This window comes from Rhinoderma darwinii, chromosome 1 (genome assembly GCF_050947455.1).
Source record: "Rhinoderma darwinii isolate aRhiDar2 chromosome 1, aRhiDar2.hap1, whole genome shotgun sequence".
In the NCBI taxonomy this organism is placed as follows: Eukaryota; Metazoa; Chordata; class Amphibia; order Anura; family Rhinodermatidae; genus Rhinoderma; species Rhinoderma darwinii.
This window is the reverse complement of record NC_134687.1, coordinates 34,490,840-34,515,771: the sequence shown is the minus strand read 5'-3', so window position 1 is coordinate 34,515,771 and position 24,932 is coordinate 34,490,840. Positions and strand designations below refer to the sequence as shown.

The window sequence follows — 24,932 nt, the reverse complement described above, 5'->3', positions numbered from 1 at the left end:
CAGGATCTTTTTTTTTTTTTTCAGGTGCAGTTTTCCACAGCGAACATTTTGGTCGAAAAACCACCACAATTTGGAATTCCCTGCAGCGCACATACACTGTGTGCTTTTACGCAGCGTATCTGCCCTGTGTGAACATACCCGTATAGCGTCTGAGTACTAAAGATATTCTTCTTAGTTAAGTGGGTGAAAGTCTGTTCAAAACATCACTTTAAATAAATCTATCTAGTAAAACTATACATAAATACCCATACTTGTATAGCATGCAGACATAGAAAATCATTTCTGCAAAGAAGGAAATCTCATCCATTAACAAGTCAACTGGGCAAAACTCTGGAACTCGGCTGTCAAAAATAGAATTGGAAAGCTCTAACCAGATCCTACAGTTCAACCCATATTTACGACCAGAGATGATCCCATATGATGGTGAATGTGGAGGAAAAAGGTGGGACCTCACTATCCCTAGTTTTCCCCCACTAGTCTCAATATCCCTAAACTGCATATCATTACAGAGCACCGGCCCTGATAGGGGCAACGCTGTCTGGAACCGAACTTCACGGTCTGACAAGCCCTGCGAACATGCCCGAACATGCCAAAACATGCCCTAACACATTCGGGGCCGGTGCTCTGTAATGAAAGGCAGTTTAGGGTTATGGAGTCTAGTGAGGGCAAACTAGGGATAGTGAGGTCCCACCTTTTCTCTCCACCTCATATGGAATACCCTCCGGTCAGAAATATCGGTTGAACTGTAGGATCTGGTAAGACCATCTCAATTCTGTTTTTGACATGAACGTTTCTAAAGGTTTGCCTAATTGACCCGTTAATGGGAAATATTTCCTACTTTGCAGAAATTACTTTTCTATGTGCGTGTGTCTGTATACGATATACACATGAGTGTTTAATAAATATATCAACTAAAGCTATCCGTATTCAAAGTTATATTTGAAATAGATTTACACCAACTTTACGGTTTTTAGATTTATGATTTTGGTAAAACGCTGGGGCTTAGTAGTACTCTTATCCCCAGATACTTTTCATTGTTTTGAGAAGAGCCTAAGGCCTCATGCACACGACTGTAGCCATGTGCACGGCCGTGATTTTCGAGTTTGCCGGCAGCGGACTGTCAGCCACGAGCCGCCCGCAAATCACAGGCCGTGCACATGGCCGCGTCCATTATTTCCTATGAGCCTGGACCGCAGAACACAGCCGTAATAAGACTTGCCCGTTCTTTCTGCGGTCCAGGCTCCTGGGCCATGCACAGACCGTGGAAACCATGGTCGTGTGCATGGCCCCATAGGCATGAATGGGGCTGCAATTCTCCCGTGGATTTTCGGGGGGGCATTGCGGCCGCAAAAGCACGTTCGTGTGCATGGGGCCTTATAGAGAATTTACATAGAATTTCATAGAACAAGGGAATAACAAGGAGTGCCAGTTCCGTTGCATCATGGACACCACCCGTGGCCGACAACACCCTTTGACTTTAATGGGTTCCGTCGGGGTGTTTATGGTTTTAGCGCAAACAATAGCACAGCATGTTGCGCTATTGTTTCCGTTATTCTCGGCTGGATCTGCAACGGAGGCCCCTAATGGAGCCTCTAACGAACGAAGCCTAATACTTATAAAGAGTCACCCCCCTTCTGTTACAACTATTTGGAGGAGTGATATGCCAGTACAAAAGGAAATGCACAGTTGTTGTATGAGAAGTTTCTGGAACTTATTTTCTCAAAGTCTGAGGATCCCAAAATAAGTAAAGTAGGTTTTCAGTTATTTGTTTTTTTGTCAACAACCAGAATCTAATGCAAAATAGGAAGATTAAGTCATTTTTGTATCCAACCTCATTTTTGGCTAACAAAGCTGTGCGTGGTAAAAGAGCTCTAACCATGACCCATGAGCCGGACCTTACTGCTCCAGTAGTGTGTGGGAAATGACTAATGCTACAGAAGGCCTGTACCACTTGATTTTATATTTTACACCCAGTGAAATGTCGAGGCTCAAATTAAATAATAGCACTTATGAGATGTAGCATGACGACGGGGCCAGTGCCCCTAGAGACATGCACGTAAATCTTAGGTAGTACACATCCACAGATCGACAACCTATACTGTCAAGTATGCCGGTAGTGAACTTCAAAAAAGGGGCATCTACAAGACAGCACTAAGGAGTTAAATTGGTGGGCACTAAAACAACCAGTTGCCAGGGGGGAGACTGGGTTTTTGCTGTCCAGCAGAACCAAATGGACATGGCAGTGTGGGGAGAGCTTTTTCTATTTTAGTTGGACGGAAGAGGCAGCATGCAGTTTACCAAACTCCATCTTGGGGGGACTGTACAGTGATGCCCCTATTTAGAGGATGTGAATACCTTTGACATGGAGAAAATAATTTTGATAGGTTAGTAAAAAAGCTGCACTTATTTTCAGGCTGCAATCATTCATTATTAGCCCTTGATATGCAGTTTGAAACCTGCTGCTAGTTTCAAACTCTTCTCACATGGGTCTGTCCCTCCCAGTAAGGGGATATTCACATGCAGATTTGTTGCAAAAATTTCTGCGACTGTCCAATTCATCTGAATGGGGCTTGTAGAAACAACCCCATTCGCTATGAAACAGATTTTCAGTCACAGAAAGTTCTGCAACAAAAGGTGCCACGTGTGAATATACACTTATACATGTTGGATGTGAGGTCTGTGTATCCAGGATGCTGCTGCCTTCACTAGTTTTCATGCATCAGCACAGCTTTATTATTGTACTGATCTCCGCTCCCTGAGACTGACAGACAACACGGATGCTGAATGTGTGCAATTCTCCCTCCCCTTCCCTGCAGTACGTCTGTGGGTTCTCTTTATGCTGATAGACTGAGTAATGCCCCTTGTGCTTTCCTCCCTATCTTCACTCGGATACTGTACTGCGTGTGCGATCTGCCAACTATGAACACTTGGATGTTTTTTTCCCCTCTCCACACTGATTGCTGATCTGCTGTGTGCAACCTTCTCTCTCTCCCTGCTGCTATTTCGAAGACCCCATTCACATAGTTTGTGCCCTACATCTAGCATATATGTTGGGAAAGTCCTCAAATACATGCTAAACATGTTGTCCATAGGGCTCCGTTAGCACAACGAAGCCCACCCCACGAAAAATATATATTGTGCGGTATAGTTTTGTGTTTTTTTTAAAATATGGGCGCCTATGACACCGTATGGCATACCTATGGGTGACAGATGCCTGATAGTGGCATCCGTCACCCAGAGACTATAATGGTATGCATTTAACGGATACGTCATGAAAATGATCATGAGTTCATGACTTTTCTGTTAAATTTATACCATTATAGCCTATGGGGGACGGATGTCACTGTTAGGCATCCGTCACAGCCTACGTTTAGAGTATAGGTCAAGAGCTTTTTCCCAGCGTATACGTTAAACGTAGGCAAAAAAAATAAATATATATATATATTAATGGGCCCTAACACATAGAAGGAAAGAGAAGATAACGTCAGCCCCTCGACAGGAGCAGCGTGCCGTCGGATTTATGTCAGAATCAGGAGCACAGCCAGCTCTGCGCAGACTCTATTGCAGCAAAACGGTAGAACATTTTTAATGAAGTCTATTTAGAAAGTTGCTTAAATTTTACATTTAGGAAACAAAGACTATAAAAAAATAATTCAGTGCAAAAGGTGTCTATAGCCTTAAAGGGGTCGTCCAGGCACAGAAAACTGATGACCTATCCACAGCATAGGTAATCAGTATACAATCGTTTGGGGTCCGACACCCGGACCCTGCACTGATCAGCTGCTCCGGCTACCTCCAGGCACCGGATGTCCATGCTGAAAGCAGTTGGCTCCGGTCACAGAACAGCGGCTGAGCTGCAGTACTGCTCCTAGTCAAGTGAATGGGAGTAGAGTTGCTGTTCTGCAGCACGGCCGCTGTGCAGTGTACGGAGCCATCTGCTTCCAGCTCCAAGTACTGCATACCCTGCATAACATCTGGCGCCCGGAGGCAGACGGAGCAGATAATTGGTGCGGGAAGCATGTGTCGGATCCAACCGATCATATACTGAGGACCAATCCTGTGGATAGGTCATCAGTTGTCCGTGCCTGGACAATCCCTTTAAAATGACAGATTTACTTTACAGTTGACCTCTGGAGGCTACTTACAATGTTTTTTTGTTGTTTTTAATTAAACAGGCCCACAAAAAAAACTAAGTAACCTGAACAAACTGCTCAAATCAGAGTGTGGTGTTCTTCGCCTCTTGTGTTTATATTTTAAGGTGATCTTTACTTGGGATGATAACGTTCAGGATAAATGACCTCTCAGTTGGCCCAAGTGGCTTTATCTCAAGGACGATCTTCCTCTATTTGTTTTTTTAAGGCCTTGCAAAACAATCAAACTTTACTGTTTACTTCCCCCTGTCCTAATCCATCACTTGTAGGACAAGATAAACTCCCAAACACACACACAACCAGATATTGTTCTCTTCAGCCGGCCGCCGCCTCGTTTTATCACACAAATTGTCATCTCCATCCTGATCTCATATTTCATATAGAAACTTCCCCGAAATCGACGGTTACTAAACATAAAACTCCTTGGGATCAGGATTGTTTTTTAGTTTGACCCCTTACCATCTAGCGGTTTTATTTTAAGATGTGACGCTTCTCTTCCATGCCAGAAACAAATCTTCACTATAATTCAACATGTCACTGAGTTTAAAAGAGAAAGTTTTTTGTTTTTTTGCATATACAGGGGTGGACTATATGTGGAGCACTATATACAGGGGTGGATTATATGTGGAGCACTATATACAGGGGTGGACTATATCTACAGGGGGGCTATCTGTGGAGCACTATAGGGGGGAGCTATTTGGGGGATGCTATATACAGGGGTGGGCTATATGGGGGCACTATCTACAGGGGGCTCTATGGCAGACACTATCTACAGGGGGCACAGTGTGTGTGTGGGACATGGTGTATGGTGCTATTATAATTAGAGGTGCAGTGTATGTCACTATTATATTTAGGGGCGTAGTGTGTGCTATAATGAGAACTTTATCTTTATTTATAGGTGTGGAAATGTTGGAAAAGTGAGAAGCTGAAGACATCTGACCGGCAAACTGCAGAAATGGGCTGTGACCGGGAGAGGTCATCATAGAGGTCTGGATCGGATGGAGAAAAAGTACTAGAATCTGAGACGTCACCGGTGAGTCACTTAATGTAAATGTTTATTCTGCCTCTAATCAGTAATGTAGTCACTGTATGATCTGCAGCGAGATAATGGGTGGTGTGATTATGATACGATTTATTTTTTGTGAAACCGCATCTCCCAGGATATCCTTACCATTGTTCGTGCCATGCTGGGAGCTGTAGTTTTACGCCGTACACACCTATACGGCAGGGGTTGCACTAAATTGAGCTGTATTTGTGCTAAGGCTGAATATATGTATTGAGCTTGGTTCTGGGGCTGTATTTATGTACTGAGCTTGGTTCTGGTGTTGTGTATAGAACTATATTGCTTGTAAAATGCACAAATGTTTTTATGCTCGAGTTACATAAAAAGAAATGTGGAAAAGAAATGACACGTCGATTGGTAGAGAAAACAAACACGGCGAGGGGGAAGGAGATGTCGGGAAAGAGGTTGGGGGGGGGGGGGGGGCAAACTGAATCTTTGCCCCGGGTGAACAATGTGCAGTGATCTAAAAAATAAGTGATATAAAAAATAAGATTTTATGGATTATATGGTAACAGAACCTATTTTGATCATTCAATTGTTATTACAGATGTAGTAGAGCAGAGTTTGTAATTTGACACAATTGATTACAATGAGTAATCTGTTGTTTTTACATAGGACTGCAGGTAAACCTATTAAAGAGCAAGCTGGGGATGCAGCCCTGTGTGCAACTCTTTAGGCCAGGGTCCCACGTAGCGTAAACGCTGCAGAATTTCAAGTGGATGAGATTTAGAAAATATTATGCCCACGATGCGGAAAAAAACGCAACGTAAACGTTAATAAATTGACCTGCGGTGTGGAGTTCAATTCCGCAGCACGTCAATTTATGCTGCGTTTTGGTTGATTTTCCGTTGCAGGTTTTCTCCATAGAATTCAATGGGGGATGTAAAACCAGCAACAGGGTTTCCCGGCCGTGTGACGGCCATTCAAAAAACAGCCGTCACACGGCCGCAGTAGGAACAATAGACCCCAAATGGGGCTACTCACACACCCAATTTTTTTGACGGCCCAGGAAACCCGGCCGTCAAAAAATGGGACATGCCCTATTTTCGGCCATTCTCCCGGCCCCCATAGTAGTCTATGGGGCCGGGTAATACACGGCCATCACCGGAATGTGTCCCGAGTGACGGCCGTGTCTTCCGTCTCGCTCAGGCACTTCTGAAGCGGAATACCCGACCCTGTGGCTGGTGTTTCCGCTCCAGGAGAAGTCCATGACTTCACCGTCCATATATGAAGTTGCGTGGCAATACCTCCGGGGAGGGGGGGCTTGTGTGGCATTATCTCCGGGGGGGGGGGGGGGGGTTGTGTGGCATTACCTCCGGGGGGAGGGGGTTGTGTGGCATTACCTACAGGGGGGTTGTGTGGCATTACCTACGGGGGGGGGGGGGGGGGTTGTGTGGCATTACCTACAGGGGGGGGGGGTTGTGTGGCATTACCTACGGGGGGGGGGGGTTGTGTGGCATTACCTACAGGGGCGGGGTTGTGTGGCATTACCTACAGGGGGGGGGGGGGTTGTGTGGCATTACCTACAGGGGGGGGGGGTTGTGTGGCATTACCTACAGGGGGGGGGTTGTGTGGCATTACCTACAGGGGGGGGTTGTGTGGCATTACCTACAGGGGGCGGGGTTGTGTGGCATTACCTACAGGGGGGGGGGGTTGTGTGGCATTACCTACAGGGGGGGGGGGGGTTGTGTGGCATTACCTACAGGGGGGGGGGTTGTGTGGCACTACCTACAGGGGGGGGGGGTTGTGTGGCATTACCTACAGGGGGGGGTTGTGTGGCATTACCTACAGGGGGGGTTGTGTGGCATTACCTACAGGGGGGGGTTGTGTGGCACTACATACAGGGGGGGGTTGTGTGGCACTACATACAGGGGGGGGGGTTGTGTGGCACTACATACAGGGGGGGTTGTGTGGCATTACCTACAGGGGGGGGTGTTGTGTAGCATTACCTACAGGGGGGGGTGTTGTGTAGCATTACCTACAGGGGGGGGTTGTGTGGCATTACCTACAGGGGGGGGGTGTTGTGTGGCATTACCTACAGGGGGGGGTTGTGTGGCATTACCTACAGGGGGGGGTTGTGTGGCATTACCTACAGGGGGGGGTTGTGTGGCATTACCTACAGGGGGGGTTGTGTGGCATTACCTACAGGGGGGGTTGTGTGGCATTACCTACAGGGGGGGGTTGTGTGGCATTACCTACAGGGGGGGTTGTGTGGCACTACCTACAGGGGGGGGTTGTGTGGCACTACATACAGTGGGGGGTTGTGTGGCACTACATACAGGGGGGGTTGTGTGGCACTACATACAGGGGGGTTGTGTGGCACTACATACAGGGGGGCTGTGTGGCACTACATACAGGGGGGCTGTGTGGCACTACATACAGGGGGGCTGTGTGGCACTACATACAGGGGGGCTGTGTGGCACTACATACAGGGGGGCTGTGTGGCACTACATACAGGGGGGCTGTGTGGCACTACATACAGGGGGGCTGTGTGGCACTACATACAGGGGGGCTGTGTGGCACTACATACAGGGGGGCTGTGTGGCACTACATACAGGGGGGCTGTGTGGCACTACATACAGGGGGGCTGTGTGGCACTACATACAGGGGGGCTGTGTGGCACTACATACAGGGGGGCTGTGTGGCACTACATACAGGGGGCAGTGTGTGGCATTATCTACAGAGGGAAGTGTGTGGCAAAAAGTTTATAAATGAAATTAATCCGTTTTTTTCCCTGTCCGTTTTAAAATCGGATGCAAAACGGGTCAAAATCGCCTGTTAAAAACGGCAACACGGCCCGGAACGGATGCAAAACGGACGTTTTTATCGTCCGACACTCGGACCCTGTCATGTGAATAGAGCCTTAGATTATGATCAGTCTTATGTAAATTATGAAGACTATAAATTTCCTATAAATTATTAGTTATAGGTAATCGACGCTGATTATTTTTAGGAAATTTATGTTTTTTTTTTTTATAGATTATGAAGAAAAGTCATATTAATGATATCTAAGGTTTGCAGTTTATGGGGGCACAATTGATTGGGTTATAATAGCTGCCTATTAATGTTCGGTACAAAATTACCCCCTGCCCCTGCAATACATGGGTTCTTATAACAGTTTAACATTACAGTGGATCATCCAGCAGGTGGCGGCCATGAGCAGCTGGGAAAGCTCCTCCCAGAATAGAGAATATAAAATCTGTACCTCTAGTCTGGGGTCATTAAAAAAAAAAAAAAATCTTCACCGTGGAACAGGATTGTTTAATGCACCACTGACATTAAAATCAATTGTTACTGGAATTGACCTTTAATTTTGTCCTTTTACCCTTGAGACATCTTTAAATTCGAACCAGATTGTTTCCATTACATTCCCCATTGTGCTGTGGAAGATTAAAAATGTACTCATGTTAGGCGCTGTTCACATCTGCGTTGGGGTCCCGTTCTGACGTTCCGTCGGAGGTTTCCGTCAGAACGTGACCCTGAGCAGACACAAACTGACACGGGTCTCCATCGAGCTCCCGTTCTGACGGAAACCTCAGACGGAACATCAGAACGGGACACCAAATGCAGATGTTAACAGAGCCTTAAGTAGTGAGGTCATATGATGCACAGTAAATGAAGGGGGGGGGGGGGGGTGAATTTGTTAGATCAAAAAAACTTTCAAAATTTGATAGCGGAAGAACAAATGAGAAAGAGATACAGAATGGAGACGGAGTTTATTATTTTTGGAGAGAATTGATACAAAATGCACACAAAATCTCTACAATCAAGTGATCTACAAAGCGGGAGAAGATGAGCACAGGCTACAGATCACACAATATTGGGATTACATGCAATATACAAGATCATTTCAGAATTTTACATTGATCACCCTTAAAGGAATTCTACAAATTGGGTTTCTATTTAAGTAGCGGACATCTACCCCGGTGAGGTCTATGATGGTGCACCCTACTCCGACATACAGCAGAGGCAGGCCATGAAATCCTGGACGATTGTGCTTCAAAAACACCCTATGACTAGGAAGGACTCTCGCTGTTGGCACCGGTTCCTAGTGAACTGGGCAGCCACGTCCGCTCTATGCAAGTGACAGGTGCACTAATCACAGGGTGATGCCACGCTACAAAATTACACAGCAGGCACAATGTTAACAACGTCGCCTGGCCGTGGTAGCGCCACATGGAAGACAGTCTCATATGTCTAATATAAGTGGACGGTATACATCAAACATTGGCCTTGGATAGCAATTGAGTCTTAAAGAGGTTCTCCAACAAAATTTATATAAAAAAAAATTGAAGTGATAAGACGGTCTATGGCTTAGCCGGATTTTACTTTACAGTGGGGTTGCCAAGTAGTGCATCCCTAGCAACCAGTCTGTCGTAGATTACTTTGAGCTGAAAGTGGATCCGTCACCATACATCGCTTACCCAGCATATTACGTTAACAAGTCCCGTGTACCGCTAGCTCAAGTGGCACAAACAAATATTCTACCGTTTGACTAATATAGTCAAACAGATTACAGCGGACTCCCAATTATGGGTCCACTCTATTCACGAGGGGAGCTCCCCCACCCAGATTTCCTCAATAGTGACTGACGGCTGCAGTGTAGCTGCATTTATCGGTTCATCAGGGCAGCATTGTATGGTGACCGATCCCTTGAAGGCTCGAAGTCCAAATTAGTTCTGATTTGAAGGAAGAGACGGGGGAAAAAATAACCTGACAGTATGGTCACTTTAGCTATGAGTGCCATATTAGATTTATTGATTATTTTTTTTAAATAAACTTAGGAGAACCTCTGTAATTTAAAAAAAAAAAAAGAGGTGGTCCAAAAGGAGTCCTTACATTTTATAACTTTTCTATTACTACGCAATTTAAAAGTTGGATCGGTCAGCTGTCTGGACAGGTCTGTTTTAGTAAATCTTGCATTCACCATGAAATAATTGTCAAATATTTTGTTAGAACTCTGTATTGTGCCGTTCCACTGTTATTCCGACTAGAAATGTATGAATTGACAACTGGGTGTAATCCTGCCCAGTTTCACTCTGTCAGCACTGATTGGACAGTGTTAGTCGGTGTAGGGACACACCCCCAACTGGTAACACCCAGTTGTCAATTCATACATTTCTAGGTGGAATAACAGCGGAACGGCGCAACGCAAAGTACTAAGAAAAATCGTTCCTGAATGGTTATTTCATGGGGATACAAATATTTACCAAAACAGACATGTCAGGGGAGGGGACAGGTCCTCTACGTTTTTCTGCCAGTCATGCCAAATATTCATATTAATTTAACAGCCACCTTTAAATGTCTTGATATGAAAATAAAAAAAAATTATCGTTAATTGAATTATCTTAGCCCTGATCAGAGAATATTTTAGTATGAGAAGATAAGCTGCGTACTAGAAGCGGTAAACATTAAGATGAGTGGTTACATTGAGGATTAAGGAATGTAGAATGCCTTTAAGGAAAGTTTGGAAATTACGGAGTGTGTTATATCAAATCATTGGGAGATCACAGCAGAAAAGAATACACAGACCATGCGTCATAGAGGCACACTTTATAGCAAGGTTCAAACTGAGGAATCAAAAAGGGAGAGGGTCAATAAAAAAAACTGTACAGATATCTATACACCATGAGAATTTTAGAGGAACATGCAGGGCATAAGATATTGTCACTGAATATTTACAAAAAATTCTAAAAAGATACACAGGAATGTCCCGTATGGAAGATAAAAAAAAAAAAAAAAAAAATTAACTTTGCTCTTATGCGAGAAAAACAAAATTTAAATAAAAAAATAAAAATATATACAAATTTCACAATGGTTGTCGTTCTGGTTTTTTAAAACAAGTCATAGAAAAATATGAAATGTAATCATTTCTATATGGCCCCTTAAATAGCTATAAAGCAGTATAGTAAAATAGAGAGTCCAGATCTCTAGGATTTTACGCTTTATCATGAAGAATACAATTAGGGAGTCGTCATTAGTCCATGGTCCATCAACAGGAAGTCCATAATATAGTCCCTAGATGAAAGTCAAAAACTTGGGGGAAAATTTCATATTCAAAAAATTTCTAAAAACTTTAGTGGGGGGTTTGTTAATGATCTAGGACCGCCACCAGAGATCTGTAACCAGTATCAAAATTTACGGTAAAGACCAGAGAGATCGATCACCCACCACTCCATCTTGGAATTGATAGGAGGCCTAGCTCGTGGACCTCCACAGACGTTATCTTCTGAAGTATCCCAATGACATGTCACAAGATTGATTTAAAGTGGAATTCCCCTTTAAGCCGTAGGGTGTCCACGTACGTCAATGTTATCTGGGTTCTCTAAGGTCAACGAATGATGAATATCACCAAATATTAGGATATAGTGACAAACTCAGAATTTAGGGCAACAAAACCCAAGTTCTGTAATATTTACATCACAAACCATAAGCTCGTCTTTATAAACTGGGCAGAAATTCAAGAAACAACCCATAACGGAGAGTCTTGGCACTTGAACAGTAAACAGACCGTGTAGAAGTTTTCCACATTGGAACAGTACCACGAACATGGAGTAAAAAAAAAACAAAAAAAACTATGTGCAATTCTGCAATCTTTAAAAGTGCAAAGAATACAAATAAAAAATTGACACCAAAAAGGGGGAGGGGTTGGGTCGTAGTTAAGAATAAAAATAAAGAACACATCACTAAAATCTAGAAATACCTGATTTCTGATATCCAGAATTATCTTGACTGCCAGAACATGGAGGTGGGGGTGAAAAGCTGGCTTTGGAGAGCTGACTGACATCGCACGGTGGTGATGGGGGTAAGGGTAGTAAAGTGCTATTGGGACTGCTAATGTCTCCTTCAGCCACTAGGGTGTGATCGGCGACATTGTCATCTTCTACAGTCTGGATATTTCCAGTGGACAAGTCTCTCGATAGTCTCTCCCTATTGGGGACGTTTCTTTCTTGAACATGTGGAATCGGAGACAATGGAGTGTTAAAAGGAACATACGGTTTCCTTCCAGCAGGTGGCACAATGTCATATTTGTCCCTTCTGTCCAGTCCGCTGTATTTGGCGGATTTGTCCGCACCGTTTGGAGTACCTAACAAAATACTGGATGACCCGTTATGGCCTTTATCAAGACTACTGCTCTTTTCAGGCCTCCTCTTGGTGGGGTTTCCTGACGCTAGAGTGGAGGAAGCGGCGACAAGCGGAGACAAACGTAGAAAATCTGGAAGTACCAAGTCTTCTTTCCGGAGAAGTCCTCGCTGGTCCTCTGCCCGATTACTTTGAGCTTTAGAAATCAGCTCAAAGAAGGCTACGAAATAAAAATAAATGTGTTCAATAATAATATTTGATGATTTAATCTGTACTACATAGAGATGCAGACCAATCGGGTTTTGTCATATATAGCATAGAGTTTGTGATTTGGCCCAAACCACAGTGATTAGCGCTGATAAATCAGATTATTATAGACGAAGCCGTCACATACATTAAAGGCTATGGACAGCTTTGAAAGAGTTTGTTTTTTTAAAGAAAATGTCTGTGTCCGGTGCAACTTTCTATTAAACATTATTTTTGGATTTTGAGATACAGCCGCTTTGTATCCTGGACCCGCTGACACTGAACCCATCAGTCCCGCCGATATGATGGATTCAGGTCTCAGCACACAATACAGTATACCGGAGACAAAGCAGCTGTATCTCAAACACCAAAAATCATTTTTAATAAAAAAGTATTTAGAAAGTCGTACAAAAACACATTTTCATAAAAAAAAATTAAAAAAAAGTGTACATAGCCTTTAAACAAGGATAGGATACAGAGAAACCCTGACTAGAAAAAAATTAATCTGGAAAATAAAGTGTAAATCACGGCACTCCGGTATGGATTAGGCTTTTCCAACCCAGATTCAATATATTAAAAAACTGTTGCACTCTTTACAGAATAATTTTGCTTTTAATTTATAAAGGGTTAATGTTTTCGATCTTATGATCCTCACCAGACGGTTTAAGGGATAGGTTTATTTAGTATAAAATATATAGAACATCAAACAATGGAAAAAGCAAAAAAGTACCAAGGATAGTATTACATCGCAATAAACCAAACAGGAGAAGTAAATGTCCCATCTGTAACATGCCAACAATTAGGGATTTCTAGATCCTATATACTATTCAATGTACAGAATATCAGAATCGTGCCAGAATTATATCTGAATCCTATAAATCTTATCTATTGACAACTCAACAAGTTATAGCCCATATAGCGCCATATGTATACCAAATAGCTTGACACGCTATAGATGACATATTGTAAGTATATAGGTCATATGCGGTTAGTAAATAGGTCATAATGATCTAAGGCCCAGTTCATACTGTGTTTTTCGGCATGGATTTTGATGCAAAAAACACCACAAATCTCCATCTATTGATTTAAATAGAGAGGTAGAGGCTCTTCTTTCCCTGACATTACTTTCACGAGCGGATAAAAAATAATAATAATAATAAAAATTAAAAAAAATAATAATAATAAAAAAAAAATAATGTCCTATCTTGGAGAGGTTTCCGCTACTGAACCTCCATTGAAATCAGAGGCTAAAAAAAAAAAAGCTGTGCCGTTCATTTGGAGTGGTTTTAAACACCGCTTTTGACTCTCCTCACCGCTCATTGGCCGCTGTTGTCAAAAGTTCATGGTCATCATCCCCTCTCCAAACTCCTCCTCCGACCGCAAAGAAAGGTCTGCAAACATTTTGCCCTTTTATGGTAATATTTTAGCAGTCTTGTTCGTTCCGCTTCTTATGCCCGCCACCACCAAAAAACTGGCCAACCCTAAATGCCAAAATCTCGTCTAATATAGCGCCTGTCATGTATAGTCCGACTCCCTTCCCTGCTTCGTCCAGGCCTCTAGTGACTGCGCATACACTACTATGACATCAACGAGACATCAATGCGCAAGTGTGGGATTTCGTGTGTGCTGGGGGGGGGGGGGGGGGGAGACGAGTAGATGTCAATCAAAAGTAAAAAGAGGCGGGGTTAACGCAGAAAGGCTTAATCAATGAAGATATGACTCTTATGCTCATTAGTATACGGCACAGAAACACTAAAAAACGGAATACTAAAGATACAGAGCTACTTAGAAGATCATTATAGGTTACATAAAAATGATTTTTCACCCACTACCACCAGGTATTGCTGCTTTAAATGCTGGTGACCGTTTCCCTTTAATTTAATTTAAAAAAAAGTGTAAGAAAAAAAAAAAGTGAGAAAAAAACGCACCAAAAGAAAACCCCTTGCACTTCAAAATCTGCCAAAGAAAGTTCAGTCCTAATAAAACTTTGTAGGTAGGAACATGTAGCGTTATATATATATATATATATAGGGACGCCAATTCGGCAACATTGCGCTCAGCAGAGAGCGTGATATGCAGCTTGTAGGGATGACGCATGTGCAGCGATTATTAGCAGATGTTATCCTGAAAGGTCATAAGTGAACCTAATGCACAAATTAAGGTGCCACTCGATGACATCATACTGAAATCGCTCCATCATTCTTCAATCAAGCACTCAGGTGGGAGTGCGTTGCACGGATGACGGATACGTGAAAGGCCTCTATCTTAATCTCCAAACTTTGGTCGTCATGATTAATAGACCTTGTGAACAGTCTATGACATCATCAAACTTAAAATCACTGTATCCTTATCTAAAAGAATATATCCTACAGGGACATGGGACATCCTTATATAAAAGACGGCTCAACAATAAACTGCAAACGGTCTGGAAATCCAGCTTTTGTGGGTTTTTTTTTTCTTTTTCTGCGTTTACCTTCAGCTTCATCTAGATTAATTTTATGCTGCTTCTTTCTGCCCATCCTCATAACGGCTTCGTCTTTTCTTTGTAGTCGAGGGTCTCTGCTGCTCGCTTTGCTGTACTCTCCCTTCAGTCTGATGGATGACGATTTCACAAGAGGCCGATCTTCTACCTAAACCAATGTCAGAAACGTGAGAAGCCCATCACCTCTGATTTAACAAATGCTAGAACCTTATGACGTAGGCAAAAAAAGAATCCTCTATAATTTTCTATATTCACATACCGAAGACAAGAAAAAGACTTGCTGAAGACTTCTCTTTAACAGGCGGCTGCTATGCGGCCGCTGGAAGGCGATTGTACAACGTTAGCAAACGAGGGGGGGGGGGGGATTACCCTAGAATCATGGAAAGGAGATGAGGGGCAAACAAGCATTAAAGGGGTTTTCCCATTATAAATATTTATCACCTATCTTCAGGATAGACGATAAATAACTGATCGGTGGGGGTCCGACTGCTGGGATTCCCACCAATCACGATAACTGCTTACCATGCCGTTCCTGGGAGCCCCATATGAACGGAGCGTTAGTGCGCATGCTCGGCCACCAATCCCTTGATTTCTATGGGGCCGCTGAAGCTAGAGATCAACAGCCCCATAGAAATTATGAAGTGGTGGCAGAGCATGCGCACTAACTCGCCATTCATATGGGGCTCCCAGGAACGGCATGGTAAGCCCATTTTAGTGATCGTGGGGGGGTCCCAGCAGTTGGACCCCCACAAATCAGATATGTATGACCTATTCCGTGGATAGGTGATAAATATTGATTATGGGAAAACCCCTGTAAGTCCTTATGTCCCAGCTGATTCGAGGGTTTGTAGTGTCAACCAGCACCAGATGGGGGCTTCATTTTAAATCTTTGCTATGGGGTTCCCTTTCCTCAACATATACTCCCTTAAGGGCATACATACTATATAGGCAGACCGTGTGGCCCTTGGAGAGTTTACTATGCTGTTCCTGGGAGCCCCATATGAATGGAGTGTTCATGCGCATGCTCTTCGACCACTTCATTCATTTCTATGGGGCTGTTGAGCTCTATCTTCAGCGGCCCCATAGAAATCAAGGGATCGGTGGCCGAGCATGCGCACTAACGCTCCATTCATATGGGGCTCCCAGGAACGGCATGGTAAGTAGTTATCGTGATCAGTGGAAATCTTAGCAACCGGACCCCCACCGATCAGTTATCCCCTATCCTGCATGGTCCCATACCCTTTGCTATTGGGTGGTGATAACCTGTGTAGGGCTCCCCTCTCCAGAGAAACGACATTGTTAGCAAGCAATGGATTAGGGAATTGGTCCACTGGTTATAAAACGGGCATGGAGGGAAAAAATAAATAAAATTAGGTCTATTTACGCTACATATAATAACTAAACGTTTTGTTTAAATTATGCATTTTGTACAGATTTTATTTTTGCTCAAGTCACACCCAAAGCGGCTATCAAAATTCTGCTGGTTGTCCACAGAAAGACATTGTAAACCATAATGATCAACAGTTTTGGTTTGTAACTCATCTGAGCTCCCACAATGCATTGCACTCTGGTAAACCAGAAACCTGAATTTAGCTTTTGATGTGAGTGGAGAAGAAGAAAACGACGTGTAACTTAAATTCAGTGCAAGGTAAGAAAAGCCAATTATTTGCATCGTAACTAGATATATTATGTAGGTTTATAACGTGACGGGTAATAGAAAACAATATTATTTTTTTTATTGAAAACGAACAAAAATAGAGATTAAGAAGCATAAATGAACGTGGAGATGAATAGCGGAATTACCACAGTATGATTATTCCTGGAGTTGGGTAGCGCAGGATTCGATTTCATCATTGGGTTCTTGGACTTGTCTGCAATGAAATAACGATACAATCCGTAACTTTCACTAAAACAGAATTCAGCTCCATGAAACATAAAGCAACTATTCACAGCGGAGGCCAAAAACGTGCCGGATTTATGAATGACCCAGAGGTGTGGACAGGAGGGGTTGGTACATCAGATTTTCACTGGTATTATTGCTGTATCGGTCCCCAGAATACTAGAAAACCCGACACAGCAGCCAATTTCATCAAATTTCTATAAATATTATCTTAAGCACTTGACAGAACATGTAGAAGAAACGTTCCGAATTTGTTGGGTTAGTGCAGAAAAAAAACCACCCAAAAAACCCCACAAAACTCAGTATCGACATTTACATATAAAATTGCCGAGGACTCACCCTTCGTCCTGGAGTTCTCCCGCTCTTCCAACACAACCCTCTGTCCATCCAGGGTGGAAATAGGAACACCCAAGTCTAAAGGTTCCTGCTCCCCGCTCTACATATAAGACAGCAAAATTTATTTTGACATTTTATTTTGTAATTTTTTTGTGGGGGAGGGGGGAGAACGGTGAGAAAAATTCACTATTGAATAAAAGATAAATAACTGATAAAAATATTAATTGTGAAAATTAGTAGAAATACCCAACACTGGCATAAATAAAAAAAAAAAAAAAAAAAAATTTTTTTTAAAAAATAATAAAAATGGGAAAAGAGAACAACAGATAATAATAAAAAATAAAAAGAAAGATTATAATAATAATGAATAATAATAATATCATTTATTCTTGCCAGTAGAAAACCTTTCCTTTCAGAAATATATTTAATCCATTACCATTATTGGGGGGGGGGATTTATTTTTTTTTTAATAAAAAAAAAAAAAAGAGAAAGTGCATCATAAAATATAAATCATGAGAACATTCATACAATCGGGATGACTAAACGCAGCACTTACAAGCCTCGCCACCAGCTCGCTAAGATTCAGCCCGTATTTTGCTACAACGGGACGCAGGACTTCAGTCACCGGCTTTGTTGGCTTGGCTTTCAGTCCCACTGATCTGTTAATTGGTACAAGATCCAAACTAAAGAAATAAAAACAGGAGAATGATAATTATCGTCATGCCATATATTGTTACCTTATGTCTGAAAGCATCTCTACCTAACGGAGCCATACCACTGGAAAATCAGACCCCAAAGACCACGTATTTCTCTTTTTTAACCGGTCTTGCTGCCTTTCCATGCACTATAGCACATCTCAACCATCTGTTATCCGGGTGAGGCATACAGCATGTTCATGAATCCGGAAGCTCAGAATGAAGAGAATTCCAGAGTGACAGTTCAGACTGACACACGTGCGAAGTAATAGTAGAGAGGGATGCCAGATGGAAAGCTAGAGGACACCACTACGGGCCCTGTAATAGCAGCCATTAGTAGTTATCTACCAATGGTTAGCCATCCAGGTGAGAAAGAGGTTTCCAACACAATTTAGATTATATTTAGAGTAGACATTGATTTGATGTTTTTCCTTTTTATAATGTGTTACAGTTCCATCTGTAATCCTATATACACATAGCACACAAGCATACATTGTAGCCATAATCCCAGTGAGATTGTTAGTCTGTAATCCTATATACACATAGCCCACAAGCATACATTGTAGCCATAATCCCGGTGAGATTGTTAGTCTGGGATCTTAGAACGCACATTATAGAAACGGGAAATGAAAGCGGCGCTGCCAGGAGTGGAAAAACTTCCCTCAGCCCAGATTTACATTTGTTAGATTCATTTTGTTTCTCTTACCGAAATAAAGTGCGTTTTTCTATTCTTAGATCCCGGGACTCCAGAATGCTGCTGTCTTGGCTGAGAACGAGAGGCTTCATTACATGCGGAGACAAAATAAACAGAAACATACGATAAATGACAACAGCGGCTGCACGCGGAAAATCTCCATAACCTGGACCAAAGACGGTTAACTCCTTGTCTGCTGTAGAAACTCAAGCTGGCGTGGACCACAAACGTAGCAGCTCAGGGACCTACAGGGCTGAGGACTCCGGAGTTTAGCTTTAGAAGTGTACGTTACAGCCGACACTTCAGCTCGTTTAACCCTTTAGATGAAATGGTCATTAGCGACCGCGACATCTAAGCCGTTAGAAACAGGCGGGCTGCTCCCCCCCCCCCCCCGTCGTCCCCTCACTCCCTGCAATTGTCAAGTGCTGATGGTCGTCATGGCAGCCTAACAAAGGCCCCCCCAATTCTGCCATCTTTCTACTTAACCCCTTAGTGACCAGCCTATTTTAGGCCCTAATGACCAAGCTATTTTTATTCGTTTTTCTATAGTCGCATTCAAAGAGTTAGAACTTATATTTTTCCGTCGACATAGCCGTGTGAGGACTTGTTTTTTGCGGGATTAGTTGTACTTTCTAATTGCACCATTTTAGGGTACATATAATTTTTTTATTAACTTTTATTAACTTTTTTTTGGGGGGTGGGGGGAGATGAGATAAAACCCCTGAAATTCCGCCATTGTTCTATGCGTTTTAAATTGACGCCGTTTACTGTGCGGCATAAATAACACGTTGCCTTTATTCTATGTGTCGGTACGATTACGGCAATACCGCATATGTAGAGGTTATTTATGTTTTACGACTTTTGCACAATAAAAACACTTTTGAAATGAAACCACAGCGATATGCATGGAATTGGCAGGTAAAAACCGCACCGGATCGTGCTTTTTTTTTTTATGCGGTTTTTGGTGCAGCTTTGGCTGCTGTGGGATTTGCTGCCTATTTCTCCAGAACTAGGGAGATAACATTCACAAGCGGAATCGCAAGATAAATTGACATGCTGTGGCTTTGAAAATACACACCGCGAGTAAATTTATGTACAGAAAAAAAGTGCACCATGGACATGAGATTTTAGGAAATCTCATTGACTTTGCCGGTACCGTATTACGCTGCAGCTTTGCCGCACGCAAATACACAACGTGTGCATTCAGCCTAAGGCCCTGTTCACACTGAGTTTTTTTGCAGGGGGAAAAAATCTGCCTCAAAATTCCTTAATTTGACCTGCCGGCAGAACATTTGCTGTGTTTTTAGCGGCGTATTTCGTAGCGGTCATTGAGCGCCATGGGCAAAAACTGCAGTGAAAAACGCGATCTCTACCTCCCATTGACGTCAATGTGTGGTCAGAGGCTGAAGCGCCCAAAGAAAGGGCATGGCTTTTTTTTTTCCCTGCAAATGTTTTTTACCGCTCACAGGAAAAAAAAAAAAAACGCCTCCACCTCCCATTGAAACAGGAGGCGAAAATACTCTGTGTGAACTAGCCCTAAAAGTCCAAACTGTTACAATGCGACATTTATCCCCTCAGGGAAAAGAGAAAAAAAAAATTATAAAAAAAAAAAAAAAAAGTATCTTGGTAAACAAAAAAAAATAAAAAAAAGTTATGGCTCTCAGAATGTGGTAAAAGAAGCATAACAAAAAAAAAAAAAAAAAAGAGACGATTTTGGGATCATTGCAATTATATTGACCCACAGAATCAAGTTAACATGTCATTTCTACCACAGGGAGAACACCACGAAAACGAAACCCAAATAAAATATGAAGAAAATCCGTTTCTCTCCATTTTGCCCCTGCAAATCTAATTTTAGCCAGTTTTCAGGTACATTATATGGTACAATAAATGGTGCCGTGAAAAACGACAACTCGTCCCGCAAACAACAAGCCCTCATAGGACTATAAATCAACTAAAAAAATAAAAATAAAAAAAGTAATGGCTTTCGGAAAGTGGGGAGGAAAAGCTTAAAAAAACTAAAAACAAAAAAAAACTGTGGATGGGTTAAAGATCATTTCCTCTTAAAATAATGTTAATCATATTGCATGGATACTGCAAGGCGAGTGGCAATATATGACGGCAGGTCACGGTACAGCAGCTTCGCACCGCGTGGCACCACCGCCAACTGTTGTTGTGTAGCCTAACAAAGCTGCACTAAAGCGAGTGATGATTTAGAGAGAATATTCGATATTTAACGTTACATTTCCTAGAATGCTATAGCCGTAAAAACTTTTTTTTTTTTTATCTGGAATTTCATAATCTGGAAATTCTAGTTAACTGGTACAGAACTGAAAAAAATAAAATAAAATAAAAATAAAAAAATCAGGAATTTTAAACCTGAAGCAGAAAACAGAACATTTAAAATTGAAGGATTTTATTTTATGACTTTATTTACAATTTGCTTTCATATAACAGGCATAAAATAACACTCATGTTCCATTATCTGCCCTGCTTAAATACTCTGTAGGATTTCTTAAGAAACACAATACCTTGTTGCCTCCGACTAAGAATAGATCCACTGCAGCAATGTTAAATCCGTGCTTCTCGCAGAGGTTGCTTAAGATTTCTTTGATCGAGAAGCCACTTCTCACAAGCATGGCACAGGAGGAGCCGTCTGGCAGGGTAATGTAGCAGTGCTTGGGCGATTTCTCGGAAGAAGACACTCTTGATGATTCAAACTTTGGGAGAGAGAGAAAAGGGACCGGTAAGAAAAACAGACAGCAGAATCGCGGATATAGGCAATTTACTACCTCCGGAGGGAATCCTATGCAACATGCAAACCTGTGTGATGTGTAATAATTGTGGAATAGAAACTATATAAATATTGCATTTATTTCTTCATAATAAAATAGAAACATTTATATAAAATAGGCTCTGAAGAAAAAAAAAAAAAAAGTATATTTTTTTTACAATTTAGCCACTTGTGACCACAGGATATGGCCTGAAAAGACAGGAACAGTCTTAGGCTAGATTCACACGAACCGCTGTTCTTCACATCTGAGTTGCACCCGTGCGGGTCCCGTTTCCATGGATCCCCGTAGACTTCGAGTCTATCGAGGGATGCGTGAAAACAGAAGAAAATAGGACATGTTCTATTTCTCAACGGACCCTTCACACGGTTCGTTGAAACAATGGCCGTGTGAACGGCCCCATTGAAATACACGCGACCGTGTGACGTTTAACGGCTGTCACACGGACGTATACTACTGTCATATGAATTCGGCCCTACCCTAAAATGTGATCTTGAATTTAATTGGGACAGAATAAAAAAATCAATGCCAGGCTGCCGCCTGTGTCTTTATTATGCAAATCAGGGGTAATTTCAGAAATTTTAAAATGACAAGAGAAATTAAAAAGCCAGGTTCTTATGTTCTGGGTTGAGATTAAGTCACAAGTGACAGGGGTAATGTTATGAAGTTTGTGTGGATAGAACAACCTGTAGCCAATCGGATGAAGGGAATGATGAAAGCAGCAGGAGAGGAGTGTGTTGATCTTGTGTGAGGCAGTGACCTGCCCAATCCCATCATTATGTCAGTAGGACAGGGTGGCATGTGGCAGCGATTAGAAGTGAGTGGGGATAAAACACTTTATAGGTCAGTCAGATGAAAGGAATATTGACAGCAGCAGGAGAAGAGTATGTTGATCTTGTGTGAGGCAGTGACCTGTACACTCCCTGTTATGTCAGTAGGACAGGCTGGTATGTGGCAGGGACATGAAGTGAGTGGGGATATAACACCCTGTAGCCAGTCAGATTGGAATGATGAATGCAGCAGGAGATGAGTGTACTGACCCTGTGGGAGGCAGTGACCTGTATTGATTTTGTGTGGGAGTAGGGGGAATGGAGACGAGAGAAATGTGGATAAACCTGGGGATTCGATTATGGATGTTCTTGTTTTTTCAGTATAAAAGTTTATACATTTTGGACAGCTATTTTTAAAGGAGAAGGGATGCATTCCAGATTGTGCTGGGGTCTGTTCAAGTTTTTCATTAAAAGATATAGACGGGAAAACAAATTTTCCAAATGCAGGATTAGTTCAAGTGTCAATTAACTTCCACCTTGGAGGAATCTTGAGACTGGGTCCTATTATATAGTATAGGGCCCCTGCAAAAGACTGATCAGACGGAAACAAGCAATGTCGATCTCAAGATAGAAATGGCCAAAACTAGACGGCAAAGTCCACAAATATCTAGTATTGTACTGCGTAACTCAGTTGAATGTCATGCCATATTCATAGGAATACAGCCACCTTAATGGATTGATAGGATGGATTTTCTAGTCCAAGTTCTCTAAGAATGAAGCCAGTCAGCTAAGTAACGTTTACAATTCCCCCGAGGGGACATGTACACCAGTCGTTTGCTAAAACGTGCATAATCAGTAATGCAAGGTTATGAAGGCAGAGCCGGATGTCAAGACGACCGATAAGAATTTCTGTCTTGTAAAACAATTACAACATTAATGTGATCCTTACCTCGAGCACATTGCCATTACTGCCAAAATTAATCATCTCAAGACTTGCTGAAGAGGATACAGAACCTTGCGACTCGCGCCTCCTGCTGGGAGCCCCGTTGATAATAGAAGATTCTGCCAGGAAAAAGGTTGGAGAAAAAGGAGAGTTGATAGGAAATCGGGAAACTTTTCCTCCTGTGCGTCCAGAGCTCAACAACAGTTCTGTATGTCACAATAAAAAGCCATATACTGGGGTCGCTCTAGAATAAAAGCGGAGGCCCAGGGGGTTTTAATTTTCCATGACAAACGTATTCGTTTTCACACGTCATCACATATATAATATTATAGAAGATATATTGTATTGGGATTCTCCCTCCCATCTTTAAATGGTGTTTGGGTCAAGTTTATTTCCCAGACCTACAGTATAGAGCAATGAACCCAACTGTAACTATGGACGCGAAGTGTTTAGGAACTACTCTGAGCCTCAGGCAGGCTTATTGTGTTTTTATTTAATATTTTACAGTGAGTTATCTCTGCAAATACTATGCAAGGCTAGATGATGCAGCTCTTTATCCCTCTCTCTCAGCAGGAAGTCCAAGCACAAGCACTAAATCAGCAGCTGAATTACATTCGGCCAATAAACCTCAGCTGAGGATCTTAAGGGAATCATCCCACTTAGCGGCATCCACATGCGGCTGGCTGAAACGACAATCACTTGTGGTGGCCAATGGCCACACGATTTTTCCGCCCTTGCTAGTAATTATCTTTCACACTAAAATATGGACAACAGTAAGCAATCAATTAGAACTTTAAACACGTTAGCAACCTAATAGAGAAAATTTTATTAACAGTCGACCGTATAACAAAAAATAAAAATCAAAAAAATCAGCAATTTAAAAAGAGTTGCCAACAGAAAAAAAAAGAAACCCCGCAAAAAAACAGACATGTCAGCAGAGCTTTATCTGTTTTTGTAAAAACTTGTGTAACCAACAAATCTGAAGCATCTTTTCTTAAAAGTCTGCGTGGTCTCCTACCTCAGTTAAGCCTCCTGGAAATGAATAAATTGACAATGGGGCATTACCATTCCCATTGTGAATAGGGATTGGACAGTGTAAGTTTGTATGGACATGATCCATTGGCAAGTGTCGCAGTAACACCCAGTTGTCAATTTATTCACACATTTCCAGGAGGAACAACAGAAGAGCAGCGCAGCTCCAACTTCTCAGAGCGAACGTATATGCTCCGGAATTGCTATTTTATGGGGAATGCAAATATTTACTATAACAGACATGTCACGAGAGCGGACAACTTCTCCTAAAGCCACTTTACCTAATAATGTACTAGAAATAGGGAGCATTCTAGACCATACAGTTTTTTTTGGAAGTCTCAGCCATAAAATGGAATTACCATTTGGGATTTCTCCATTCTCTCTCTTCTTCTGAGACTTCCCCATGCTTTTACTCCTTGACCAAGAGAAGAACGTCCCTTTCTTCTTCTTCTCATTCTCGTCCTCCCCTCCAGACTCCTCGTTCAGGGACCTTCCGGACTTGGTTTTCTTGCTGGCTTGCTGTGTGTACAGGAAACAGGTCAGGCCAAAATACTTCAGTATCAAAAGCACGTGCTAAAGATGATATCTTTATCTTGTTCCACTAGTTTAGTGGTAAGGGGAACATTTTGCTTATCTGGTGGCATTGACAAACTTCACTAGAAACCAATTATAGAGCACATCCCTCTCTACCTGGAGATTGACGGTCGTCAAACCTGACATACACCAGGCCGGACATACCGGATCA

At 42.4% G+C, this 24,932-nt stretch overlaps 1 protein-coding gene across 1 annotated transcript in view; it reads right to left on the bottom strand.

Moving 5' to 3' along the window:
- RGS12 (regulator of G protein signaling 12) overlaps nt 1-24,932 on the bottom strand; it is a 149,736-nt gene that overhangs the window by 3,135 nt on the left and 121,669 nt on the right. Inside the window, exons 9-17 of the mRNA XM_075857435.1 lie at nt 24,547-24,706; nt 23,162-23,274; nt 21,182-21,370; nt 18,663-18,736; nt 17,818-17,944; nt 17,265-17,361; nt 16,829-16,896; nt 15,017-15,173; nt 11,918-12,517 (exon numbers count right to left, since the gene is read on the bottom strand). Of these exons, the coding sequence (XP_075713550.1) occupies nt 11,918-12,517; nt 15,017-15,173; nt 16,829-16,896; nt 17,265-17,361; nt 17,818-17,944; nt 18,663-18,736; nt 21,182-21,370; nt 23,162-23,274; nt 24,547-24,706 (1,585 nt within the window). The remainder of the gene's footprint in view (nt 1-11,917; nt 12,518-15,016; nt 15,174-16,828; nt 16,897-17,264; nt 17,362-17,817; nt 17,945-18,662; nt 18,737-21,181; nt 21,371-23,161; nt 23,275-24,546; nt 24,707-24,932) is intronic.